Raw genomic sequence first — 27,133 nt, 5'->3', positions numbered from 1 at the left:
CAGAGCCAGGACAGAGGAGTGGATGATGCCACAGAAATTTTAGCCCGTTTAATGTACGAAATGTAAAAATTTTGTCAAATGAAGGTCTAGTACTGAAATATTGCTTTAATACATTTATGTTTGCAAGTTAGGCAGTGTGCAGGATACCAGTTTTTGTACCTGCTGGATGTGCTTTTTTCTCTCCTCTTGAAATAGATGTGTGAATAATTCCCTTGAGCTGGTGGAATGCAAAATTCCTATTAATTCCTATTTTTAATTCAGTTTTTTAATTGCTGACTATAACCTATCCAGGATGTCCCCTGCCTTCACCCTAAGTCGGCTTGGATGAACTCCAGCCTGCCCATGACCCTACAGAGGATTAAACGGTGTATAGATAATGGATGAATGGATTTGCTGACTGTACCAGGAAAAACTTCATTTTTTTTTTTATTTCTGGGGTGGATGGTGAGGGTCTCAATATATTTTTATCTTCATAAGTGGGCTGTGTTTGCAAAAACATTAAAAATGACGGGTGTTGCCTAACATCAAAAATAAAAATATGCCTCCTGGGGTTTTACAATCATCATAGCATTTAACACCCTCTATGCTTACACCCTTGATTTGAATAGTGAAAAATGCTTTAATGCAGAAAAAATGGAAGAAACCTCAGGGAAAGCAGCAAAGCAGAGATCCATTCAGTATGACAGACATATGGAAGATAAGGTGTACACAGAATAGAGCAACCTACTAGCATTACAGTATGGACATGATGAGGCAGTGAACAGCTCAGTTGGGGAAGTTTGGGCACCAGGGATGTGATAGTCTCCGATTGAATAAGGCAACTGACATTTACATTAAACTGGCAAACAGTCTATGGCATCATTCATCCTCTGCTCCCCCTGCTGCTGATACAAACATGTTCTGAGTCTACTGCTGGTAGAGAGGAGGAGGGGCTGCTCAGTCTCAAAGCTGAGAATGAACTAACTTTCATACAGAATAAGACACAGCTGTTACATGCACTTTTAATGTATTTACAGAAATTCACTAAGTTAACAATAAAAAATGGCACAGTCATCTTAACAAAAACAACCTTCGTTCGATTCTGCAGTCTATTTGTGTGAACTTGTTTACTCATACTGTGAGGATGTACATTTGTTTTAGAGTTTAGCTTAGCTGAACAGATACAGAGGGAAAAATCATCAGTCAGAAACAGGCCTTGAGTCTGCAGAAGACTTCATTTCATATTATTTTACTGCAGCACCCTCTCTGTGATCCTTACTCTGACTTTCATGTAAAATTTTACTCCAGGTGCTGATGATGGTGTAACCTCAAGCAGTACCTCTCTCACAGACAAGTTTGGGTTAGGGCCAATGATTGAGGTGGGTTCAGATCAGGCACCCAACTGGCCTGTGAGCTGCAGGTTACAACAATGTCCTCCTCTGTTAGGGTGCTAACACCCATAGTGTAATTTGTAACCTATGTGACAACCTTTGGTCCAACTCAGTGCTTGTAATTCCTGATCAGTGAATCTGTCAGTGACAGCTAAGAAGCAGTGGGTTTGTAAGGGAAACCTGTGTCAGCCATAGCATTCAGGAAACCTGTTCCCTTTTCTGCCCTTATGGGAGCAAGTAAACCCTCTTCATGTAGCAGAGGAAACTTTATTTTACAAAAAGTATTTGAAATTTAAATGAACAAGGTCTATACAGTACAATGCAATGCAAAATGTCTACTGGTTTTAAACAGGGCTGCATAGTGGCTTGGTGGTTAACACTTTTGCCTTGTAGCTAGAAGATCCCAGGTTGGCGTCCCGGCCTTCCCGGGATCTTTCTGCATGGAGTTTGCATGTTCTCCCCGTGCATGCGTGGGTTTTCTTCAAGTTCTCCAGCTTCCTCCCACAGTCCAAAAACATGCCGAGATTAATTGGTAACTCTAAATTGTCCAATTGTCTGAATGAAATTGTGATTTAGTGAATATGTAGTCCTATGATAGACTAGTGACCTGTCCAGGGTGTCCCCTGCCTTCACCCTAAGTCAGCTGGGATAGACTCCAGCCGTGCGCGACCTTAATTAGGATAAAGCGGCGTATAGATAATGGATGGAGGGATGGATGGTTGTAAAGAACAGCTTCCAGACAGGATGGTTTGCTTTATTTCTATCCACATCTAAGCCAGAGAGTCATTGACTATTGAATAAATTGTCAAAAGCATTAGTCAGGTTATTCTGATACTGTGTAATTCCTTCTTCTGTAGGGCCCCTGTTTTACAGAGACAATACTAGTTAGGTTGAATTGTTTCGAGCTTCCCTTCTTGAGGCTGTCTCAGTTTTACAGATCATCTGTGCTGACCTCCTCTTGAAAACAGTGATTATTCTGGGTCAGACTCTCTTAAAGCTACATGTTGGAATTAATGGACTGGGAGGGGCAAAGATGTGCTGTCATGCCCTAATTTTCTCAGTACGCTGCAGTTCAGCAATAAATAAAAAAATAAAAAAATTTAACTTACTAATTCCAGAGGGCTATAGTATTTCCTGTATTTCCTGTAAGAAAGCAATCTAGTTACCGGTATATGAAAAGTGTTGTGAATAAGTGAGAGTGATGCTGCTCATGTGTGTCAGCATTGTTTTTCATGTATTTTTAGAAGTCAGAGTTTGGTGAGACTTTGGGGAGATTCAGCAGCATTTTAGCTCCCAAATGATTTATCTGCTTGAGATTTAACTGTGATGATGATATGGCATAAACCCTCCTCTATTATTGAAAGCTTAGAGAGTGACAATGCTTGATGCAATTTATGTACTATAAATTCATCAGTGTCAAGCAGCAATCTGTGGAGCAGAAGATAAACGCTTCCATTCTGCAGACATGGAGACTTCAGTTTGACATTTTGATTATTCTTAGCAGTAACACTCCGTCAGGTTGGGAAATATTTTTGAGAAGATGATGCATCAAAACAATATCACCATTACATTAACATAACCACATAGGGTTTTGGTGAATCGTGAATACTGTGCCATTGTGGCACACACACATACATAAATTAGCGGACAAATCTATCTTCAATTATTACCATTTGTTAGTGAGTGAGACAAATAAGTAATTTGGAACAGATACATTTACAGTTAAAATGAAAATATATAATATTTGTGGAAATGTCTCTGCAAAATGTGTCTTGCAGTGTTCATAGAATGCAACCAGTCGGACAGTGTCCTGGGTGGGACATTGCAGAAAAATACTTCATATCTTATCTGATAATCAGCCTGGCAGATCAGCCAACACCAAATGTGGACATCAGACTTGTAACTCAAAGTCAGTGTCCAGCACTTTTAGAGGAATCATGCTATGAAAATACAATAATGTCATTTCATGTCATGAAATATGTAATAACTTACAAAATGAGGAAGTAAGGTTTTAGTTTTAAGGTGTGAAGATAGGGGCTGCACAGTGGTGTAGTGGTTAGCACTTTTGCCTTGCAGCGAGAAGATCCCTGGTTCGCGTCCCGGCTTTCCTGGGATCTTTCTGCATGGAGTTTGCATGTTCTCCCTGTGCATGCGTGGGTTTTCTCCGGGTACTCCGGCTTCCTCCCACAGTCCAAAAATATGCTGAGGTTAATTGATTATTCTAAATTGCCCGTAGGTGTGAATGTGTGAGTGTTTGTTTGTCTCTGTATGTATCCCTGTGATAGACTGGTGACCTGTCTAGGGTGTCCCCTGCCTTCACCTGAGTCAGCTGGGATAGACTCCAGCCCTTCTGCAGAAAGACTTAAGCGAAATATGAAGAGTTTTGTTTGCTTATTAGACGTTCTTACACTGCATATAAGTGCTAAACAAGATGACTTGTAGGAAAAATGTTGCCAGAATTGATTAAATTAAAGATGGTATTGCATTACTGAAGCTTTTGGAACAAATTCCTCCTGCATCGCATGCAATCGACCCACAATTTACAGCCAGAAAAATAAAGTGTCAAGAAAAACAGGATGTCCTGCAACAGATGGCATGGCCCCCACAGACCCCTGAGCTCAACATCATCAAGTCAGTTGGGGATTACATGAAGACACTGAAACAGCCTAAATCCACAGACAAACTGTGTCAAGTTCCTCAAGATGCTAAGGACAAGCTGCCAGCCAAGCATCTTGTAGAGATACAAACACCACAGGCCACAAAGATGCCTTTTGCTAAGACCTACCTCACTGAGCCTCTGATTGGCAATGACCCCAATATTCTTAGCCTAATCATCTCACTCCTAGCCATCAAAGGCGATGAGTAGGCTACTAGCCAATCAGATGCAGGGTAGGGTGGGTCGATAAAGAGTCTGCCGAACGTGAGGTTAGAAGAGCTCATTCTGTTAACCCTTGCAGTTCAAAGCAGATATTAATACATATGATTATTAATGTTCATTAAAGGTGTGACAGGTGTGGGTCAACATACCGGGCTTTAGCTAGGTACGTTGTCAGCTTAATCTAGCTAGCCACCTGTGTACACTACAGTTTTTCTAAGGTGGTGCAAACATTTTCCTTGGTTTGAAAATCATGCCTGAGTTATGTTTAACCTGGCAGGGTTAGGGTTCCGTCATTTTGTATCGACATATTTACTCCATCAACAAACGCGACAAAGTTATGTGATGATTGGCATACGTTTGTCTGTCTGTGCACAACATTACTCAAAAACAGAATAACAGGGGCGCTCGTATAGCTCAACTCGTTGCGCGGGCGACCCATGTACAGGGGCTGGTCCCCGACGCAGCTGGCCTGGGTTCGATTCCCGCTCGCGGCCCTTTGCTGCATGTCTTCCCCTGACTCTTCTCCCATTTCCTGTCTCTCTCTCACTGCACCTATCCAATAAAGCCGATAAAAGGCCAAAAAAATAACAAAAAAAAAAAAACCAGAATAACAGATTTGGATGAAATTTTCAGGGAAAGTCAGAAATGACACAAGGACCAAGTGATTAGATTTTGGCAGTGATGCGGCATATAGTCTGGATCCACGGATTTCTTAAGGATTTCCATATCAGTACGAGATAGCAGCACCACGTCACTAACTATGACAACAAGTGAATGCTACGTCAGCTGCCTGCTAACGATCACATGATTGCGATCCAACTACAGATCCGATGCTGCGGACTTATCGGACTTATCCATTGGCAATTATAAAACAACTGAGCAGCCTTAGTGGAGTTCTGCGCTCTGAGTGCTTTTCTTGATTCATTATTTGATTGATGGTGTCGTGGTTTCTCTTAGACATCGAGGATATGCAGATGTTGAAGAAAACGCCCGTTGGTACTGACTTGCTTAACAATAAGTTTATTATAAAGAAGAACAGCATCAATCAGACAGAATGACTGCCTGGGAGGATTCAGAGTCAATATGAACCTCCCCAAATAACAGGATGCACTCACTTTTATATGCTTTGGACAGGTATGAGGTCACAACATATGTTTCCTAATTAGAAGACATCTGGTCATGGAACAAGACCCTACAGATCAACCCCCTATCATTAAGGTGCCCAAAGACCCATTAGGGCCCCAGAGATCAATTATCATTATCTGGACATAATGACTCCCAATCTAATCACAGCAATGACTTCCTTCAGCAGAAGAACACATTCTATTCTGACAAGCAACATGTATCTCAGATCAGATACTACAATGGAATGTAGATATTGGCTTCAGAAGTTTGCTGTGAAAATGTTTCTGACCTTAAGTTATCTGCAGTTTTTAAATGCAAAGTCATGTTTATCATGGCCTTGAAATCTGGCAACTTTGATGTAAAAGTAACGTGTGAAAATGTTATATGTAAGTTTTATTTATTTTATCCTATAATAGCAGTTGGCATTATTTTTCCACAAATAATAAATGCTGGCAATAGCTAGATATGAATATGTAAAGTAAACATCTTGAAAAGATTTTTCCCAGGGGAGCATCAATTCAAAACAGTCATAGTTGGTTGTGGTGAAGTACAGGAGTGCATTACATTTTTAAGCTGTGTCGACATGTTTAACATACATGAGTAGGGCAAATTATCAGGAATACTTCTACGTGTAACTACCACGGCCTTAATAATAAACATAAAGCAGCAGTTTATGTTTATTAAACATAAACTGACAATACAGAACATGGGAAACTAAACTAAACCCTGCTAGAAACTAAGCAACTCTACAAAAACCTACTGATACTACCAACCAAACCCAAAACTGAAAACTACAAAAACCAAAGCATAATAAACTAGTAGAGCTGACTAAGTGGGTACTCACAAAAATAGCGAACTGAATACAAGGAGGGGAGGCAGGCTTGGGAAATCCAGGGGCTGGGTGAAATCTGAGCAGAGATGGCAGCAGTCAAGGCAGGCAAGAATCAATGGCTTGGGAAACTGAAGACTGGAAACATAGCAGGGACTAGTGGGAATACAAGGAGGTAGTTGGGTCCATGAGTGGCTGTTGTAGTCTGGAGGTAATGCAGGGATCAGTGGGAATCCAAAAGGAGAAACTGAGTCCATGTGGGGATCTGACAGTCTATGGTCTGATGGAAAGTGACTGAATGAACCGGTTTATAAAGCAGGAGGTGATACTGTGAGCAGGTAAACTGAGTGAACTGATTACTGCAGCGGACTCTCATGACAGTGATCAGCAGTGCAGGCAATGCAGGACTGACAGGGAGTGCAAGAGGGTGAGTGTGAGAGATTCAAGGGAGAGAGAGGAGAGAGAGACAGAGACAGATGACAGACGTAAAGACGGACAAATGCAAGAAGAGGGAGCCAGGGGGACAGACAAGTCAAGACATACATAGACAGATGAAGAGGGACAAAGAGGGAGAAAGAGGGAAGAAGGGGAAGAAGGAGAGAGAAGAACAGGGGCTGGAGCAGGGATCATGACAGCGGTTGTGGCTGAGGTGGTAGAGTAGGTTTTCCACTGACCACAAAGTTCAATTCCTGGTTCCTCTGCATGCTGAAGCATCCTTGGGCAAGAACCTGATAGCAGGCAGGCACCCTGCATGGAAGCTCTGTCGCCATTGGTGTGTGAATGTGTGAGTGAATGGGTGAATGTGAAGCATCGCAAAGTGCTGTGAGTACCAATAAGGTAGAATAATACTGTTTAAGTGTAGACCATTTAGCCATGACCTTATTGATAACATCAGCATCAACCTAAATTGGCGAACCTTTTTAAAATTAGAATTTTTGACAGAGCTGTTACATTGGTCTGCATTCAATATCACAAATGTACCTAAGAAAATGGCCGGTGAGCGGATATGTCTTTGTTGTAAGTTGTTGATGATGCAGTCAAATGCAGCTTGCTTTGCCAGTAGGGTCCAATCTTTACTCCTGTTTGGACAACCCTCACACTGAGTCATCTGAAAAGAGAAGTGTCCTTGTTCGATGGCCTGGATGTTATCGGAGAGTTTATACCCCCTAGAGGGGCAAGACTGCCACACAGCTTCTTCCTCGTTCTCTCTTTTCTTTCTCCATCTCTGTCACTCTCTTAGGGTAATGCAAATGCACATGCCATATCATCCCATCTCTATTTTAAGAATCTTCTCCCCAGTGTTCCCGCACTGTGCTTGGGGCTGGCAGAATCGGGGAAGGTGGAATGAATGGAAACACATTGTATGAGCTCTTGCTAGCATCCCACTGTCTTTAGTGTATTGTCAACACATAACCCTTTAAAGTTGTTCTATCAAGCAATGTATGTACTGGAGCTACTAACTGTAATAGTTGCCTCAAAGTGTATGACTTTAATAGAAGATGTAAACAATCCACAAATCCCCTGGAGGCCTTTGAGGAAAGCCATGACAATGTCATGCATTTCAGACAACTTGACTATTAATAACACTGAACACAATGAGGCATAGAATCCCCAGAATGAACATTTCCAAGTGGAATGGTATCTGGCTAATGGGACACCATCAAAGAAATGATTAGCATTACTAGTATACTCTTACAGATCTTCTCCCATATGCTTTATACGTTTTAGGGTATCACTGTGAAAAGCTGCTCAATAACCATAAAATACTCATTTATTGGCAGATACTTACCAGACGTTTCGCTAAAAACACTGCAGTAATAATCATGACAGGATTAGAATAACCACTGTTGGTCCATGATTAATGGATAGGAGACCAGTGAACTTTCTGAAATTTACATATTTTATGTAAAAAGGAACCCCCCAGTCTTCTGCATCTAAAGTTAAATTGGTGTCATCAGTGTTAACATAGCCACCGTCTACACACTGGAGATGCTGACTAGGTAATCATCATTGCGCTGAAACCAGCAGTAAAATCAGCTCAGTTCAAGTGTTTGGTTAAGCATGGAGGCTTAACTGTCTGGTAGTGGTTATCATTCTGGAGCTAAACACAAAGCATAAATCACGGGCTGAGATTTTCTTTCATAGTTTGTTCTTGAAAGGGGTTTTCTTTAAAAGTAATTCATAAGAAAACCCCCCCCTTTCCTCACAGAAAATATTAAAAACGACCTCTAGCAACTTACCAAAATGTATGTCCTAGTATTTGTTAAAGTGTATCTGGACTGACATTTGCAACTAAGTCTTAAAGTACACTATAGGATTCACACAATTGTTGACCGCCTGATGGCTCTGAATTACAGCAGAGATGAATAGTAAACTGATAAAGTTGCTGCGACAGTACTTGTGGACATCTGTTCCAGCTGAGCAGCTGTTTCCAGCAGCTGGAAAAACATTAACTCTGTTGTTGAATAAGTCACTCCATCATGGAGTTTAGCTAAAGAGATTAATAATGTTACAGGTTATTTACTGTGGAAGGCTGCAGCTAATTTGCCAGGCCAATCACTAAATAATGGTTTTAAATGGCGTTATTATATATTTTATTATTTAATTTGGTGTTTATCTGTTCTTCAGCTTTCTAAAGTAACTGAGCAAATTCTGTGGTAAGTATGAAGTGTCATTGGTTACAAAGATTTTATTAACATACACTACAAGTCAAAAGTTTGGACACACCTTCTCATTCAATAGTTTTTGTTTAATTATTTTCTACATTGTATTTCTACATGTATTATTTTACAGTTTTTATGTCTTCAGTATTAATCTACAATGTATAAAATAATTAAATAGAAACCATTGAATGAGAAGGTGTGTCCAAACTTTTGACTTATAGTGTAAGTACAAATGTGTCTGGTATTTCATGCATTTCAACATTAATCAACTAGAAAAGCACTCAGAGAGCGCAGTACTCCACCAAGGTTGTTAATTCCCCTATGTGACGTTGTCAGAAATGCAGCATTTTTGTTGTTTTTAGAAATGCAGCATTTGTTTATTTATTCGTTATTGATGATCAGAAATTACGGCACCATAGAATGTGGCCATTTAATATAGATGTACCCACAAACAAAACAACATTGCGCTGAGAACAGGTGTGTGTTATGCATGTGTATGTTATGTACGAACACAGAATCACAGGACCTAAATATGTAGCGGGCGGCAGGAATTGATGGGACTCAGAAACACCCCCACAATTTCATCAATTGTTCCTTGTATCATTTCTGACGGATAAGCCCCAATAAGTCCACAGCAGTCGATTTGTAGTAGGATTGCAGTCATGTGATCATCAGCAGGGAACTGACGTAGTGTTCACTTGTAGTCATAGTTACAGTAACACCATGCTGCTATCTCGTGGTGATACAGAAATCTTTAACAAATCCATGGATCCAGACTATAAGCCACATCACTGCCAAAATCTAATCACATGGTCCTTGTGTCATTTCTGACCTTCCCTGAAAATTTCATCCAAATCTGTAAGCCCATTTTTGAGTAATGTTGTGCACAGACAGATGGACGGATTAATGCTGATCGTCACAGAACTCCACCAGGTTCCTCGGCAGAGTAATTATTGATTGTTAATGTGGAAGACTCTCAGTTAAGAAAATTGTTTTAAACGACACCACCAATCACAACTACATCTGCTACATCTCAAGAAACAGTCTGCAGGCGGTTGGCAATAGAAAGGAACTCAGCAAAAGTATTGGATTGCAAAACAACCAAACAGCACAAGGACATAACTTGCCTGGTAGCATACCACATTGCTAAAGATATATTACCACTCAGCATGATTGAAAAGTATTGCTTCAGAAAGCTTCTAAGCATGGTTGACCACTGTTTTGTTGTTCCAGACCACAAGCACATTTGAAAGACAGTGGTTTCACAGAAGAGGATCTGTTATCAATGTGCTACTTGCCCACAACCTCTAATGTGTGGTCAAGTTGCACATGTGAGCCGTATATCAGCTTGACTCTTCATATCACTGATGATCAATGGTTGGATTAGTAAATGCTTTAAAACAACTTCCAGAGGACCGTAGAGTCTGAGTGAAAAGAAGATGGCAGGCATCACCACTAACAGCAGGGTGAATATAGTAAAATACACTTTACTTAACAACGGATCTAGGCTGCAGTGTTTGAGCTGCATTCAGCTAATGATAAGGTATGTTGACACTCTGTAGTCATCAATGGACAATTTCTTGGGTTTTTCTCAATAATTATAAATACTGACTAAAGTTAAACATTTTAAAGGGATACATTTTTAAAAAAGTCTTTCCTTGAGTATGCACCTCAGCCAAACTGAATAGCCAATCAAGGAGAGCCCTGATCAGGAAGGTGACAAGTGACCCAAGAATGACACCTACAGACCTGTAGATGTTTAGACATAGTAGAGCAGCGAGATGGAAGTAACTCTGAGCACAAGGAACTGCTCATAACCTGGCTAATAGCAACCCTATAGTGAAGCATGGTGGTGGCAGCATGAGAGTGTTTCTCAGCGGCAGATAGAAGGAGGTCAGAGTTAAAGGAAGGATTAATGCAGCCAAACACATAGAGGCCTTAGCAATAAATCTGCTCCACAGTGCAGTGACCTGTGACTTAAGTAATGATTCACCTTTCAGCATGACAGTGAACCAAAGGAGACAGAAAAGACAACACTGGAGTAGCTTCAGGACAAGTCAATCCTTGCTCAACCAACCCCATATAACATCTATGTAGATTCCTGAAGATGGCAGTTTACAGACATTTCAGTTCCAATCTGATGAAGCTTTACAGGATCTGCCAGGAAGAGTGGGATAAATAGCTGGCAAATGGGCGTTGACACCATGTTTAATTAAGGTCTGAACCATTTTAAATGAGAGACTTCAGTTTTGGATTTGTGATACATTGGCAAAATCTCAACATGTTTTCACTTTGCCATTATGGGTTATTGAATTTAGACTGATGAGAATAATGCATCCATTAAAAATTAAATGTGAAACACTACAAAGTACAAAAAGTGAATGGGTCTAAATACTTTCTAGAGCAATGTATATTACTCAATAACAAATGTGCTGGCATCAAATGAAATAATGACTTAGTATTTCCGGTATGTGTCAGGTTACCAGGGCTGCAACTGACGATTATTTTGATAGCCTAACAATTTATCAATTATTGCAAGAAGAGATTTTGACTTACGCATTTACTTAATATCTACCTTGGAGCTATTACCTTAAAGTTGTTTTAGGCATATGCTAACTAACAATAAGGACAGTGAAGATCCTTGATGTATAGTTAGCATTTAAGTTTTTTATGATTTATATTAATTGCTGCTACAACACTGCAGTTTTCAATACCCAGCTTTATTATACAATGTGTCCCTAAAGTCTGGACACATAGGAAATCTCACTAACTATAATTTTTTTTGCCTGCACAGATTAAATATGACTTTGTTGAAAGAAGAAAGAGTTGAACTGGTGCTTCTCAGTGGACATGAAGGATGGACATATCAGATAGCAGATGAACTTAATGGCCATCATCCAAGGAGGATTCCACTTGGCTTTTCCATGGTGGCGAAGGTGGTTAAAAAGTTTAAAGAAACGGGTCATGGACAAACCCCGTTCTGGATGACCAAATGTATCAGCCAAAACTAAAAAATTGGTCATGGCTAAAATTCATGCCAGACCAAAAAAATCACTTCCCTAACCCGAACCCTATCTTTCAATATGTTCATCCTTCACCCTAACCCTGGACTGGAAGCCAATGACCGCTGGACCTGTGGACAGAGAAAAAGTGTGGAAAAAATCTGGATCACAAAACTGGGAACCACCACACCATCAGGACTGAATGACATCTGAAGGCCATAATCACCTCCATTCCCTCCCACACCAGTCATCAATGCATCACCCAGATCAGTAGGCCTGTGCATAAGAATAAAAAACCCTAACCTCTAACCCCAACCTTAACCCAAACCTAACCATAACCCTGTCTTTCAATATGTCCATCCTTAACATCCAATGAGAAGCACCAGTTCAACTTCTTCTTCTTTTGACAACGCCATATTTAATCTATGGAGGCCAGAAAATTATAATTAATGAGATTTCCTCTGTGTCCAGACTTTAGGAACACCCTGTATTATGTTGAAAAGTTGTTAAACCCGATGACGGGAACACGTTCTGTGCACTCTCACAGAGGACGGGGTGCTTACTGGCTGCTCTTTGTCAACTGGAGGCTGGGCTGCAATTGCTGGCTCGGTTGACCTGCAAATGTTGGATGAGCCTGTTGGAGTGCTTGTTTTGCAGTACACATCCAGAAACCCTGATTGTTTTGGTTCATCTAATGTTCCTTAAGTTCTGTTGTTTTCGCATTGGCAATAAACTTGGTGTGTATGAGCAGATGTTCCAATAACTTTCCAATAACACTGGGCAGCAACTCGCATTGGTTAGCCTAGTGGCACACTTCACTTCAATAAGTGATGATGCTCTCATGTTGTAGTTTTCAGTCTGAAAAACACGTGATGGCATCACCAGCTAATTGACAATTGAACTCTGCAACTCACTTGGTCTGATTTGATTTTGTCAGCTATGTCAGTTATTTGTTGCAACCAGTTGAAAAATGAACAGTATTGTATTCTTGCTGATATGGAGAATCTCAGAAAGTGTTCAGCCCATCACTGCCAAGATCAGTAACTTTCAATGTAAAATTCACTGTGATGAAAAAATAGATCAGATGTGCTGTGGATAAGTCTGAGTTACGAGTCTTAAAGTTAAGCAGCACCATTAAAAAAACAGCAAACATATTTAGTACACATTGTTTATTCTTGATTTAAATATTTTTTAGAAATGAGATGCATTTACTTGGTCTTCCTGGAGTCCCCACAACAGGTGTCAAAAAGAGAATGTCAATGAAAAAAGTATGTTGTTGAGATGCAGTCCTGAAGTATATGTTCACAAAGTCTCATTTTAACCTCTTGCTATGCCTGTTTGGACACACCAGAGAAAACCACCCACTGCAGCTTGAAACTTAGTGAACTGTAGCTGGTGAACCTTTTCCCCAGTGGATCTCTTTTTTCTCCAAGAGCTGTTTTTAGAAGTGCGTGGGAAACATGGATACCATGGTTCAGCGTGTAAATACTTTATCAAATGCTAGTGCTACCCTGAATAAAAACATTGGTTATTTTTTGCACTCTGAAATTGTTAACACAAGGTTGAATAGCAGCACCTTTCCTGGAGCAGGAAAAACCCCACTGAGAGGTTAAAAAAAAAAAAAAAAATCACTGATTCAGTCTAAATCCTGCTTGGCAGATAGTGTCTGCCATCACACCCAGCTTTTCAGCAGAGGCGGAGTCACCTTCAACAAGGCATCGTTCAGTGGCTGTGTCGGCCAGAAAATGATGTGTACTCAGTGGCAGGGCTGTCGGGACCATGCTGATAAAATTTCTATTGATGGCAGCCCGGGGACACAGGTTGAAGGGATTGAAGAAGGCATACCTTTTTCACCTCCCTCAGGTGTGAAGTCCATCTGCTGAGGACTCACTTCTGCAAACTCCCAATAAGCTACAATTAAGGCCTATTTCACACAAGTAATCACTGTGCAATGATGACACAAGAAGTGGGCCAGAGACCCAGAGACAATAATTTTGTGCAATATCTGATTAGCTGCAGAGATAATAGTTTCATTTTACTAGGTCTAACATAGTGCCAATGATGAGTTCAAAGAGTCAGGTAATCCTCCAGTAGGCCCTTATACTTTCATGACTATAATTTATAGACAATATAAGGAAGGTATTTGGCTCTAAATTTAGACTTTTTTAAAAATATAGTCACTGTGTGTAGCGGTACTTTAATGTATTCTTAACTGTTTTGCCACTTTTTGTCAAGCTCGACTTCCTATGATTACTAAAACATCAAGGCTCTGAGAAGCATTCTAAAAAGGCTTCAGAAGATCTTTTAAAGTTGGCCTCATTCACCAAGACTGTATCCTGCCCTTTGTTTCTTTGCTTATCCGTGTCCCACTGGCACATGGTTTGCAGAATTGCGGTGCATAATAGCCTACACAGCACTCAACCACTTTGATCTTTTCTTGGGGAAGAGCACAATCATCAGGCACTGGGCATTGCTCGCCTTTTTCAAGATGCTTGACATGTTGCAAGCCTTAAGGGTGTGATGAGTTCTGTTCACTGAGATAAAATGGTGGTAGTAACTGGCCCAATAACCATCATGTGCTGTTTGGTTAGATCTTACACTGAGCTCATGCATATTTGATCTATATTTAATACAGAAAACTAATGTTTTATTGCATTCCTTGTGGTTTTAACCACAATACAATAAGAATATTTGTAAAAGCTAGAAAATATGTGTGATAACATTACACTGAAAAAAACGGCTTGCTGAGCATTAAATCATATTATCACTGTGATGTTGGCTCAATAAACTGATTAGCCAGTTGACAGAAAAAAAAATGTCTTATGTGTCAGTAAACTTAACATCTTTTGATTTTTGAACAACTGCTTGGACAGCAAAGGAATTAGAAGTTGTTACTTTGGTCTGCTGTAATACCCATTTTATAGAACCCTGAATTAATTGAGAAAGTAATCAAACAAACTAATCTATAATTAAAATAATTGTTGGTAGTTGTTGGTTTCAACTCTAAATTACATTTACAGTTATCTGTGTTATCTATAATGCTGGACAATTTCAACTCAAAATTGCAGTGCAAAATTATGCAATTACCCAATCCCAGAGACTGCAGTTTAGGATATATATTAAGCATTTTCTCGGGCCCAGTTGTTAAACTGTCGTGTCCATGGGGTTGACTGTAAGCTGATTACAAAGATGAATATGGTTTAGGTCATCATTTTCAAAGCAGCAGGGATCTCTTGACCCGGACTCATTTTCATCCAAAACTAAATCGTGCACTTTCAAGCATTTTCAGTATTCATCATGAAGAGTGTCAGTGTTGGGAGAAGAGTTTGATCGCACCATGTCAAATCTGACACCCACTAAATTATTTCATATAGACCCACAATTTTGCTGTCACTGATGCACATAAAAATCAGCTTCAGCATCTCCATGTGAAACGCTTCAGCTAAGGCTACATATGTATAAAAGTGAAGCACATTATCTAGTTCTGTAGTCATTGTGTGCTAACATTACGAAACATCAAACACTGCTCTGGCTGAATTCACACATTATGAAAGAGTGACAAACAATACCAAAATGAAACCCAGAAATCACACAGGAGTGCAAACCACTGTAGACCACTTCACATGTCAACAACCTGACATGTGCGACGTAGACAACATCCTCTTATGCAAAGCAACCTGTATCTTCAAGGCATAACAGTCTGTATGAATGACCTTTTTTATTAACCGCTCTCACCCTTTGCTCAAGCATTTGATTCAGGATTATGCTGTGAATCTTTTTCACAGACTTCAAAGGATACTCTTCATTCATTTTGGTCTTTTGATGGTATTATGTTGGTTATGTGAGGTTTCCAGTTTCAAGGCTAGGTAAATGGTATTAAGTACTGTGTGCAATGGATTACTCAGTCTAATGTTTTTCTGTTTGCACAGCAGTGCGGCATGGCTTTGGAAGAAGAGAGCATCAGGAAATCAGAAAAATGTCCAGTTTTGGTTCCAGTATTAGTGAGGCAGACACTCTGTGCTGTAACTTCAGCTTTACTATAGCTTTAAACTTTATTTTTGAATTTTTTTCATGTTCAAGTCCGTCCTATTTGTATGCCATTTTTGCAGTATTTTAAATTCATGACTAAAATGCAATTTATCTGGGATTGAGAGAGACTGACTAACATTACACTGATATTTTGATAAAATAGGAAACCCTGATTATGTGCTACAGACTGGTTTATGAGCATGAAGATCATGTGTTTAATATGGAAGGCCTGTCAAGGACTAATCCTAACCCCCCTGACAGTGGCATTTGTAAGAAGATGCAGAATAAGTTGGAAGTAGATTTACTGAATATAGTACAGCTTAAACTGGCACAGAGGAGAGAGAGAAGTCAAGCTTGGTGAACCTTCCTCTAGCGTTTTTTCATATTTGGGCTGAGAAGCATAATCCAAATATATTACTCTGAAATATCTTACATATATTGTTACATCACTGGCTTCTGTCAACATTCTACATTGCTGGAGTTTGATGAAGGACAGAAGCAGAAGCTGGTGTCACACTGACGCACATGAATACATTTACCCAAGTGTTCTTCACAGCTCTGCTGAATATCTGATATCACTGGACATATGGCAGACATTATGATGGCTAGATCAGCAGGTACAAGAATCAGTGAGGGATATAACTTACAAAAAAGCCCAAACATATTGCGCTTAATGTGTGTGTGTTTTGATGTAGAGACTCCAGGAATGTGTGTACGTGCTATGCACAGAGATTTCGTTTTGCCCGATGTGGCTCTGAGCAGAAGCCCAAAGTGCCTCTTTCATGTGCTGTCCATCAAGTCCTGGTTAAAATCGTCATTCCAGCAAGTCTTTAGTTGACCTTCAAACCTGAGTCCTTCAGGCCAATGGGCACGCTAATTATCCATAACTTCACAGAGCAATTCCCTGTATATTGGGCTCTTGAATGGGCTTAGCATACTGAGATCTAGGACTTGAAAGTTGCCTGCAGGGTCACTGAATAGTGCCCAGATTATGCATAGAAAGCAACTTACAGTTAACGTGAGCTTTTCCCAGTCATCCAATAAGCATGTGCATAGGGTCCTCCTTCACCAACATACAGGTTTTTCACTTTTATAGCTAAGAGTGTTTTTTCTGTAAATAAAAATAAAAATAAAATAAAATAAAAACATCTGCTTGTATGATCCACAGGGACTGCATGTACAGTCACAATGCATTGTTGTAATAAATATGTGAGGCAAGGGCAGTACAAGCTCTGAATCAGGAGATGTCACAAGCGCCACTAAAGGGATTTCTTGCCATAATGTAAGGGCTTACCTATTTTCCTAAGGTAGTAATGGCAGTATGATGGAGCATGTGCTTATAAAATAGGACACCAGACATGCAATCCCACCAGAAAGCAATCTGGTATGTTGACGCTGTGAATACTGCACTTATTCTGCCATCTGTGTAGTATACTTCAGTATTAGATTTTCACTATGTGGGATGCCAGAGTGTATTAGTAGTTCTTAAATTATGAAACTACAGTATTTAAAAAATATCACTTGCAAGCCAATTTGTTTGGAGCATGCGCTGTTGTTGCTGAAAATGCATCAGTTCTATATATTCCAATTACCATGGTACTTTGCTATGAACAAACTATGTGTATAAAATAGTAAAAATCTGTGATACCATGTTGCTGAATTTAAAGAAATTATTCCTGCTCTGAGCTGGTTTATTTTAAAAAATAATTTTACAATAGCATTAGCAATAATTTAACAATTCTTTATCAGTGTTTTTTGTATGTGCAGTGTGTCCATGTATAATATGTGCAGTAAAATAGGAAGACAGAAGAGTGATGGAATGATGGAGTGACTTGTGATGGAGAACAGTATTTTGTAGTAGTATATGTGTAGTATTACTACTAGGATTTATTCTGGTGAGCTTAGAAAGCTGCCCTATAACTATTTATAGCACTACTTACTATGAGCTAAAATACAAAGATTCACATTATTATTTGCTATCATTTAGCATCAGTGTTCCTCTATTCAAGAAACAGTTTTCTGGAAAACTGCCTGAGAATGAGAGCACCTGCTGTATTGTATGCAGCTGTTTACTTATCTGTTTCTTTAGGGAAAAATCCACCAATTTTCTAGAAAACCTGTACCCACTTTTATTTGTGTCTATGATCTACGGTCTTCATTCACCTGTCTACCACTGATAACAAAGAAAAACTCAGCCATATTTTATAAATATTAAAGCTGACTTGGCTATCTGAAATCATTGACATCACCTGCGTTGCTTTATGTGCCCTCAGGCTGCTTTCGCCTCTGAACAGTTCTACATTGTTGCAGCCATGTTTGAGATGCAGTGTTAAAATTAAGATGTTTAACAAACATGGTTATTATGCATTTGCAGCTCTGTTTTTCCTGTAAAGTAAAAACAAACACTTTCCCCATCAGATTAGATTCATTTGTCCTGTAGAGGCAGAAACAAGCCACCTCAAGTGTGCCGATCGGACAAAAGTCAACATTTCAGTCTAAGGTCAGGGCTGAAGCACTCCGAAGACAAATCATTACACCTATTTTTAACTGTCAATAATGCACTGACCTTGTCACAGGTCTTTCATGACCACATCAGTCACCATTTATAGTTCAATTAAAATGCCATTCTAAATTATCTTTCAGTGAGAGGCTTGCTGGACCCTCACACCTCAAATGACAGGTGTGGAGGAGAATTAAAACATGTTTTTTTCTCTCCATGGCCAGTGTTAGTGTCTATATCACAAAAATTATGAATGTTTAAAATACTCTTGTTGTTGTACTGTATACCGTGTTACTTCTGAATGTATATTTAGCCACACAGTATCACCTTTGTCCTTGTTTATATATCAGATCCAAAATTTGTATCCTGCGTTAGCAAAGAGCAACAGCAGAAGCAACCACAGGGAAAGAGGGCATGCCGGAGGTCACACATTTTCAGAAAGTATGTCGTACGGCCTTTTCGAAATGTAGATTGAGTTTCTGGGGAAATGTTCTGGTTAAGTACAGATCACTTCGTTAGGGCTTAGTGCAGTCTCAATTCTCTTTGTCCACTTTGCAGAACGTTTGCATTTTCTAAGCACAGTAATGTAGATTTGCATGTGTGAACAATCTTTTATGGTCAGAGCAATCCTAAAATTATCCACAACTCACTCAAATGTCCCCACAGTTTAGCTCGATGACAGTTATGGAGATTTGTAAAAACACAACATGACCATTATATGATTGACAGATGTATTTGTGTTGCCTGTGACAGTCGATGAACCCATTCACACTTTCCCATCTATCATCACCTATGTGCTCCAAAATTAGTCCTGTGTGTGGGCTTAAATTGGCCAAGGACAGCAGAGATGAAAGATAGCCTATAATGAGGTTTCTCCCTTAGGAATCAATGTGTAGCTTTGTCCCAGGGGCCACTGAAGGTTGTCTGTAAAATCAGTCTAGTGCGGGGTCCTAGCCTGAACAGCCAGCCTATCTATCACCTTGCCATGTAGAAGAGCAGAATGGAGGTTCATTCAGGAACAAACAACATTTCATGACATCTGTCGGTACTGGATTAATTAATGCAAAAGCCATATAGGTGAAGGTTCCGCTGATATACTTGCCATGCCATCTTCTGCTGGTATTGCACGTTACCTCCCTGATCATTGCTCTGCATAATCAAATTGCCCTTTGGGAATCAGATGACTTTGTGTCTGCAGGAGATAATGCAGAATATGATGATGAGCTAAACCAGGTCTGACCTTGTGTGTTGGTGTAATCATCCCTGGACTGATATGAATCTGTAGCATCAAGGATAAGTTCTAACTGATTTTGACAGTTGAGAACAAAGGGTGCAAATCCATAATCTTTCTCATGTTCTACAACATTTACTTTGTAGTTGACCTTTATACTGTAATTCAAGAGGTGCTTTGTGAAGCTAATTATTATCAAAGCTTAATTGAGCTGGTGTGTACAAAGTTGTGGAGTATAATTTTGCTAAGTATGCAAGTAGAGGATGAACATACACACAAATCTTTCGAATGGTCCAATAATTTGAAGGTGGGAGAAAGAGGAAACCTGATTTACATGTTTTGGATGTTTCATAATAGAATCTAAAACTGTTTCTATCATTTACTCTGTTTTCTCTGCAGTCCGTCTGCTTTGAGGCCAGGCAGCTGTGTGGGGCACCGGGTGTGGATCCTGTTGGCGATGACTCACCTCACCCTGGACTTCTCTGTTTGCAGTCCCCTCAGTCAGGGTCTGGGGATCAAACTCACACCTAAATCGGTGCCTCGCTCACGACCTCGCTTGCAGCCCCTCTGGGATATGCCCAACAAGCTTCAATGGAGAACAGTGAGCCCGTTGGCCCGTCGCCTCCTCAACCCTGTCCCTCCCCTCCAAGACAACAGGGCAGGGATAGGGCCAAAAGTCAAAGGTCAAAAGCATCGAAAACCAGCACATAAAGGACAAGCAGCATGTAAGGAGTGCCGGTTGAGGTATTCTCGAATAGAGACAGGTGATCCTTTGGCTGTAATAGCAGAAGCTCCAGCGGCTTTATCAAGTGGGAAGTCGTTAATTAGAGCCAGAAGGCAGCTCAAATGGGACAGCTACGACAAGTCTCAGGAGGGCCGGACTACCACGGTGGCTGGATTTATTGACTGGGGACCCACAGGGACAGATAGCATAGATGATGATGGCAAACCAGAGCCCAATGTAACACTGTCCACCAGGGCCTCAGTTACCACAGTGGTCGCAACCACTAGCACTACAACCAGGCTCTCCCAAAGGCCGTTAACTGTGGTGACCACCCCAGAGTCCAAGAGCACCACCAAGCCCACTATCAGCCACACGGAGACTGTCAAACCAACAAAGCCATATAGGGACACACCAGGTAAGACATCTGAAACGCATGAACAGCTTATCATTTAGCGAGAATCCTTTATTGCATGTTTTTTCTTTCAGTCACACAGCCCATGTGAAAAATGTTCCTTCAAAGTCAACAATGTCTAGCCCTGTGCGTTATGTTTTCTTGTGCATGTTGTCTTTACAGTCGTTCTCCCTTGTTCAACCTTTAAGCATAGACTATTGACAAATTAATTAAATCACATCTAGAAACAATTAAGAATGATATGATGAATAGGTTTGTAAAATTTGAATGAATGTCTTTTGAAATGTCAGTAAGTGTGTAACCCTGTAAGACCCAAGTATAGAAAAAAACAGCAAAATTTTATCCTCTTGCTATATATATATATATATATATATATATATATATATATATATATATATATATACATATATATATATAGTAAAGGAAAAAATTAGACCATCCTTGTTTTCATCAATGTCTTCTTCATTTTAATGTCTGGTACCACTAAAGGTATAATCCCTGAAGAATACAATGAACATGACAAAAAATGCTGCTGATTACATAATATTTCATGTCCTATTTGACATGCTTAAGCTTAATTGTATTCCCAGGATATATAAGAAGCCATTTCATGTCATAAGCATCACTGCACATATAAAGGCCTAGAGTGGTTTCTGAGCTGACAACTCAGAAGTTGTCAGCTCTCACATAATGCCAAAAACAAAAGAATTATGTGAAGGCACAAAGGCAGCCATCTCGGCACTGCTGGAAATGGGCATGAGTGAGAGACAGGTAGCGAAAAAATAAAACTGAAGATCTCAAGACAGTCGTTTGTTACACCAAGAAAAAACAAGCATAACATAGTACTACCAAATTGCTAGCTGGTTGTGGCTTAAAAATGAGTGGGCACTGTCGAGAAATGTGACTTGTTCAGCAAGGACAGTTGGAAACTGACTTCCTGAAGCTGGTCTGAAGTCACACAGAGCACAGAAGAAGCCCTTCATCAACGAAAGTCAGAGGAAAGCCTTTTGCTGGGGATCACAAGGATTGGACTGTTGACGCTTGGGCTAAGGTTCTTTTCAGTGATGAATCCAATTTTCAGTTGATGCCCACTCCAGCCAACCTACTGGTTAGGAGGAAGTCTGGAGAAGCCTATGAACCAGACTTTTTTTTACCCCTGCAGTAAAACATGGGGGTGGATCAGTGACGATCTGGGGTTGTTTCAGTATGGGTGGAACAGGGCAAATGCAATTTTGTGATGGGTGAATGAACCAGGCCATGTACTGTGCTACTCTTGAAAACAGTCTTCTTCCATCAGCTGGAAAACTCTTTCCTGCCTCCAGTGACTGGATTTTCCAACAATGCCCAGAAATGGCAAGTAAAAAAGGAGTAAAGTTGTCCTTTAGTAATTTGAAGTTGTCTCCTCCCTTTCTGTAAAGATATTGAAATACAAATTGTTTCACCATTTAACTTCATGCTGAATGGTTTACTTTTCATGAATACAATATTGCAGCTTATGGAATTTGCCTCTGATTCACTGCCTATGTACTTGACCATATTGTACTCCTTTTGTCTGAAATACTGTACAGTGCCATATGTGACTTTTATGGGCAGCCTCTCAGTACTCTGTGGACACACAATCCTCTCTGCCAGGCATATTAGATTTAATGTTTCATTAAGTCTATCAGGAACGAGGCTTTTTAAATGGCCCATGCAACTACTAAAACACAAGGCATGTTTAACAACTTGTGAACAAGCGCTATTTTAATTGACGTTTTCCCATTTGGTACAATAATAACACTATCGTAAAATTAGTCACCAAAAGGTAAGGGTGATCAAAAGTCCTTTGTTACCTGTTACTGTGTCACTATAAAAACTGTGTTAACGCTCAGGGGAATGTGAAAGTATTGTGAAATGTGGTGCAATATTTGCAATATTCAGGTAATAAGCAGAAAATACAAGAGGTCATGAAATGGGATCACAAGTAAACCTGGATCTCATAACTGATATTACTGTTGCCCCTCAGTACTGTTCATATTAAAAAACAGAGCTTCAACTGTCATGCTGGAACAAACATCCCTGTAAAAGTAGGTTATAATGTTAGTGGCACAAATATATGTTGTACTATTGTGACTGAACTGCTTATAGCGAGAGTGAAGTGAAATGACGGTATGTAATTGTCTTGTCAGCGTTGCTGTGATCTTGTCATTTTCTCTTCATTGGGAGGTGACTGTGAGACCACCTGTGTTTGAACTGATGCCTTGATATTGTGTCCTGAAGGAAATCAGTCACCATTACTAACTGGAAGCTGATAAGGAAAGAAACTCTGAATTTTTCCGAATGAGTGCACATTGTATCACCAAACAGACTGTCTCATCAGAGCAGATGAATGGAATCACTTTTCAAGGCAAAGCTTGGCGGCATAACTGCTTTAGAAAACGTTCCTTTGCCCTCACAACACATGAACCCATGTCTCCCTCATTCTAGCCCCAAGGCAAGATTTAATTACCACACTGACAGCACAGCGCTGCACTGCTGCTGAAATTAAACTATTGCAGAAGGAGGGGGGCTTCACTGTATCTTTGTCTCTTATTCTCATGTGTTTTTCTCTGAGGATGTTTATGGATACATTATATTCTGTCTTTGTCTGATTAAAGCAAACTTACTTTTGGGGAAAGCTCATATAAACACCCACAACTGGTTGTCTTAATCAGAGTAAGGTGGTAATCAGAGCTCAATTTAAATAAGTGAGATTTCTGCTTCAGTCTTGTGATTATTACAGCATGTGTTCAGTAAATCCAAACATCTTTGTCTCTCGGGGGTAAAGGAGAAAATTGATTTTGATAACAACTGAATAAATACACATACATACTGTAGACAACTCATACATAGCACGTAATGTAGAATCCTTGTCATATGCAGATTTTACGTTATTTAACTAAAGCCCCGAAAGGATAATACAGATTAATTATAACTGAGATCTAATTGGCTTTTAAGTTAGAAAAACATTGTACTCAATGAAATCATTTATGAAATAGGGTGAACACTTAATTTGAGACAGCTATGTCAAAAGTTTGTCAGGAACATTCTGTGATTGCAGTAGCTTTTTTGTCATTGGTTAGCTCCTGTATCTGACCCATCTGAAAAAACATGAGATGGCAAAGAGTAAACTAGAAAAGCACTCAGAGAGCACCTTACTCCGCCAAGGCTGCCCATTCCTTGTATCATTTCTGACTGATGAGTCCCGATAAGTCCGCAGTGGTCGGTTTGTAGTAGGATCGCAATCATGTGATCATCAGCAGGCAGCTAAAGTTCACTTGCTGTCATAGTTACAGTGACGCCATGCCGCTATCTTGCAATGCTACAAAAATCTTTAACAATTCCGTGGATCCAGACTATAAGCCGCATAGCTGCCAACATCTAGTCACTTGGTCCTTGTGTCATTTCTGACCTTCCCTGAAAATCTCATCCATCCATTAGTCCGTTTTTGAGTAAAGTTGCCAACAGACAGACAAACCAACGCATCATCATCATCATCATTATCACAACTACCTTGGCAGAGCAATTTGGTCAAAAGGAAATAATATTTTAAAGAGTGGCATATTTAAATTTTGTTCTAAACTCCTTCTCTACAAGCATATTTTGGATGTGAACAAGCAGATGACAGGCAGATGATATAGCTAACAACAGCATTTGATATGTCATTGCTTAGAACAAAAGGCTGTTTTAGCACTGCTCATCATTTGCTGAAGGTTTTTGCAGTATGCAAATATGAGTCTGGTTCATGTCTAAACATATTTAAACAGAGATGTGCCAACTTCAATCCAACTGAGTTAGGCATGAGTTAGGCATGTGCAGATGCACGCAGTATCATGATAATTGAGATACATCACTCTGAAAAACACATCACTGGTGCCAAGACTGTGTATGCATTATGTATGTTTGCTTTCTGCAAAGGCTTAAAGTGACAAATGTTGAGATATGTATTGTGTGCATTTGGCATTCAGGTACTGTATGGAGCTGTATGTTGCATGTTTTCGGTTTGTTTTGAAAACTTGTGACTCCACAAAGCCCAAGTGATCTACTTGCATAGTGAGGAGAAAAGTACCTGAGACACTATCAGCTGCACTGTTATGAAGCTTGATACAGCTTTGCATGTTTATCGCCAAATCATTTTAATTTTTAATCACTGATGTAATAATGCACTGTTTGAATTTTCCTAGTAATGAGAGTTTCAGTACACATGTAAGCTGGTCTGTTTTTCACACCCTTTTCGGTGGTGCTCTCATCCAGAGTCTAGCACAGAAACACCTCAGCTCACAGTAAACCTCTGGGAGAAACAAACCCAGCCACCCTGACATCCACAGCACTCACAACTAATTACAATCTCAAAGCACTAATGGAATGGAATAGAATGGCTCGTAACATCCTTTATTATGGATTAAGTGTTTATTGATTTGATTGGTAGAACTGTTGCATCTGTAAAATGTCCAGAATGATTTAAAATGCACGTCACATTATCAGTCTATCTCTGCTTGTGTTGTCTGTTTTTACTTCCTGCAAATAGGACTGGATATGACCTGTTTGTGTTTTCCTATACTGTGCAATTGAGTAGCATTCATTTTCAGACTAAAATTTACTTCCATATACTTATCATTTCACACAAATGCTTTAGTTCTGCAGGTCAGACAGTGTGACAACATACCAATGCCATTTAGGCCACCAGTAAATGTAAGTAAATGTATTACAATAGATCTGTGCAGTCGTGCATTAAATAGGCTGCATGGACTAATTCACTATGACTCATGAATACTGTAGGCATCCAGCACAAATGTAAGACATGAGTGTACTAGTACTTTGTCTCAGCCCCATATGGCATGTGTGCATCATGACATTTCTCACACTGTCAGAACTGACATCACTGCCACACAAGTGGCTCTCAGTATAAAGAAGCAGAGGAGTCCGGGAAACTCCAAAAAGCCTTCTCTACATAGAAGTACTGTAGATACTCTCGACTGTAGCTGAAATCACCCAGTTTAGAGCCTGATTGTGGGCAGGTATAATCATTAATAAAGTGATGATGAATCTTAGGCTGCCTGTTCCGTCTGTTTCACAAGAGGATAGAAAATAAACTTAGAAAAGTAAGCTTCAGAGCACACAGGAAAAACTGTTAAAGTTTTCTATTGCCTAAAATTAAATGTCTCTGCACGCTGAGTCAGATGTTCCCACTCGGCATTAAATACACACACACTTTGGACCAGTAGGCAGTATCATACCAGTGTGACTTTCCTTATTGAATTGTGTGTTTTTACCTGTGTTGTGAGGGATTGCATCCTGGCCAGACACTCACTCCTTGTAAATGTATGAAGAAGGGAACCATAGACTTTATGCTCACCATAAGATTAGATGATTTCCATGCTTGTTTAAGTAATTTTTCTAGCACTGTGACATTTTGCCAACCATTTTGGATGGGTTGGAAACCAGTTACGTAGTGACACAGGGAAAGGACATGACAGCTTGCCACAGCTTGTCTGAATTGCACTTGTTGACTGTAGGCTATGTGTCTTAACTCCCACTCACTGCTGGCATGGATAGTGCAGGACGACAAAAGTGACAACATTTTTTGTAATTGGTGAAAATTAAACAAGTACACACCAGGATGAAGAAATTATTGTCCCACTTAATCATTTAAAAGGCCTTCAGCAAATTGCATAGTCTCCTTTCTGTCTAATTTTAGTTGTTGGCAGTATTTTCACTTATGTCATCTGTCATCACATCCATTAAAATTTAATGACGCACAACCTCAGGTGACAGTAATTCTGTAATTAGGCACTGCAGGCCACTGGCAATAGTGGGGAATAGCAACACACAATGCTGGCTTGGTGAAAAATTGCTGAAATAATGTGTCACCAGTATGCACTGATGATACATTATTTTAATTACAAAAGCACTCAGAGAGCACAGTACTCCACCAAGGTTATTCGTTCCCCTATATGGCATTGTCAAAAATACAGCATTAGTTTTTTAAGAAATGCAGCATTTGTGTATTTTTTAGTTATTGATGATCAGCAACATAGAATGTGGCAATTTAATATAGATGTACCTGCAAACAAAATGACTTTGCGCTGAGCACAGGTGTGTGTTATGCATGTGTGCATTATGTACAGATACCGTATCGTGTGACATAAATATGTGGCGGGCAGTGGGAATTGATGGGACTCAGAAACACCGCCACAATTTAATCAATTGTTCTTTGTATTATTTCTGATATCCAGTATCTCACAGTGATACAGAAATCTTTAACAAATCCATGGATCCAGACTATAAGCCGCATCACTGCCAAAATCTTATCATTTGGTCCTTGTGTCATTTCTGACCTTCCCTGAAAATT

General features: G+C 39.8%; 1 protein-coding gene across 1 annotated transcript in view; it reads left to right on the top strand.

The window, feature by feature from the left end:
* ajap1 (adherens junctions associated protein 1) overlaps positions 1 to 27,133 on the top strand; it is a 57,005-nt gene that overhangs the window by 10,551 nt on the left and 19,321 nt on the right. The window contains exon 2 of the mRNA XM_055012874.1: positions 20,027 to 20,766. Within this exon, the coding sequence (XP_054868849.1) occupies positions 20,027 to 20,766 (740 nt within the window). The remainder of the gene's footprint in view (positions 1 to 20,026; positions 20,767 to 27,133) is intronic.

The sequence above is a fragment of the Amphiprion ocellaris genome, chromosome 8 (genome assembly GCF_022539595.1).
Source record: "Amphiprion ocellaris isolate individual 3 ecotype Okinawa chromosome 8, ASM2253959v1, whole genome shotgun sequence".
In the NCBI taxonomy this organism is placed as follows: Eukaryota; Metazoa; Chordata; class Actinopteri; family Pomacentridae; genus Amphiprion; species Amphiprion ocellaris.
This window is presented reverse-complemented; position numbering and strand designations above follow the sequence as displayed.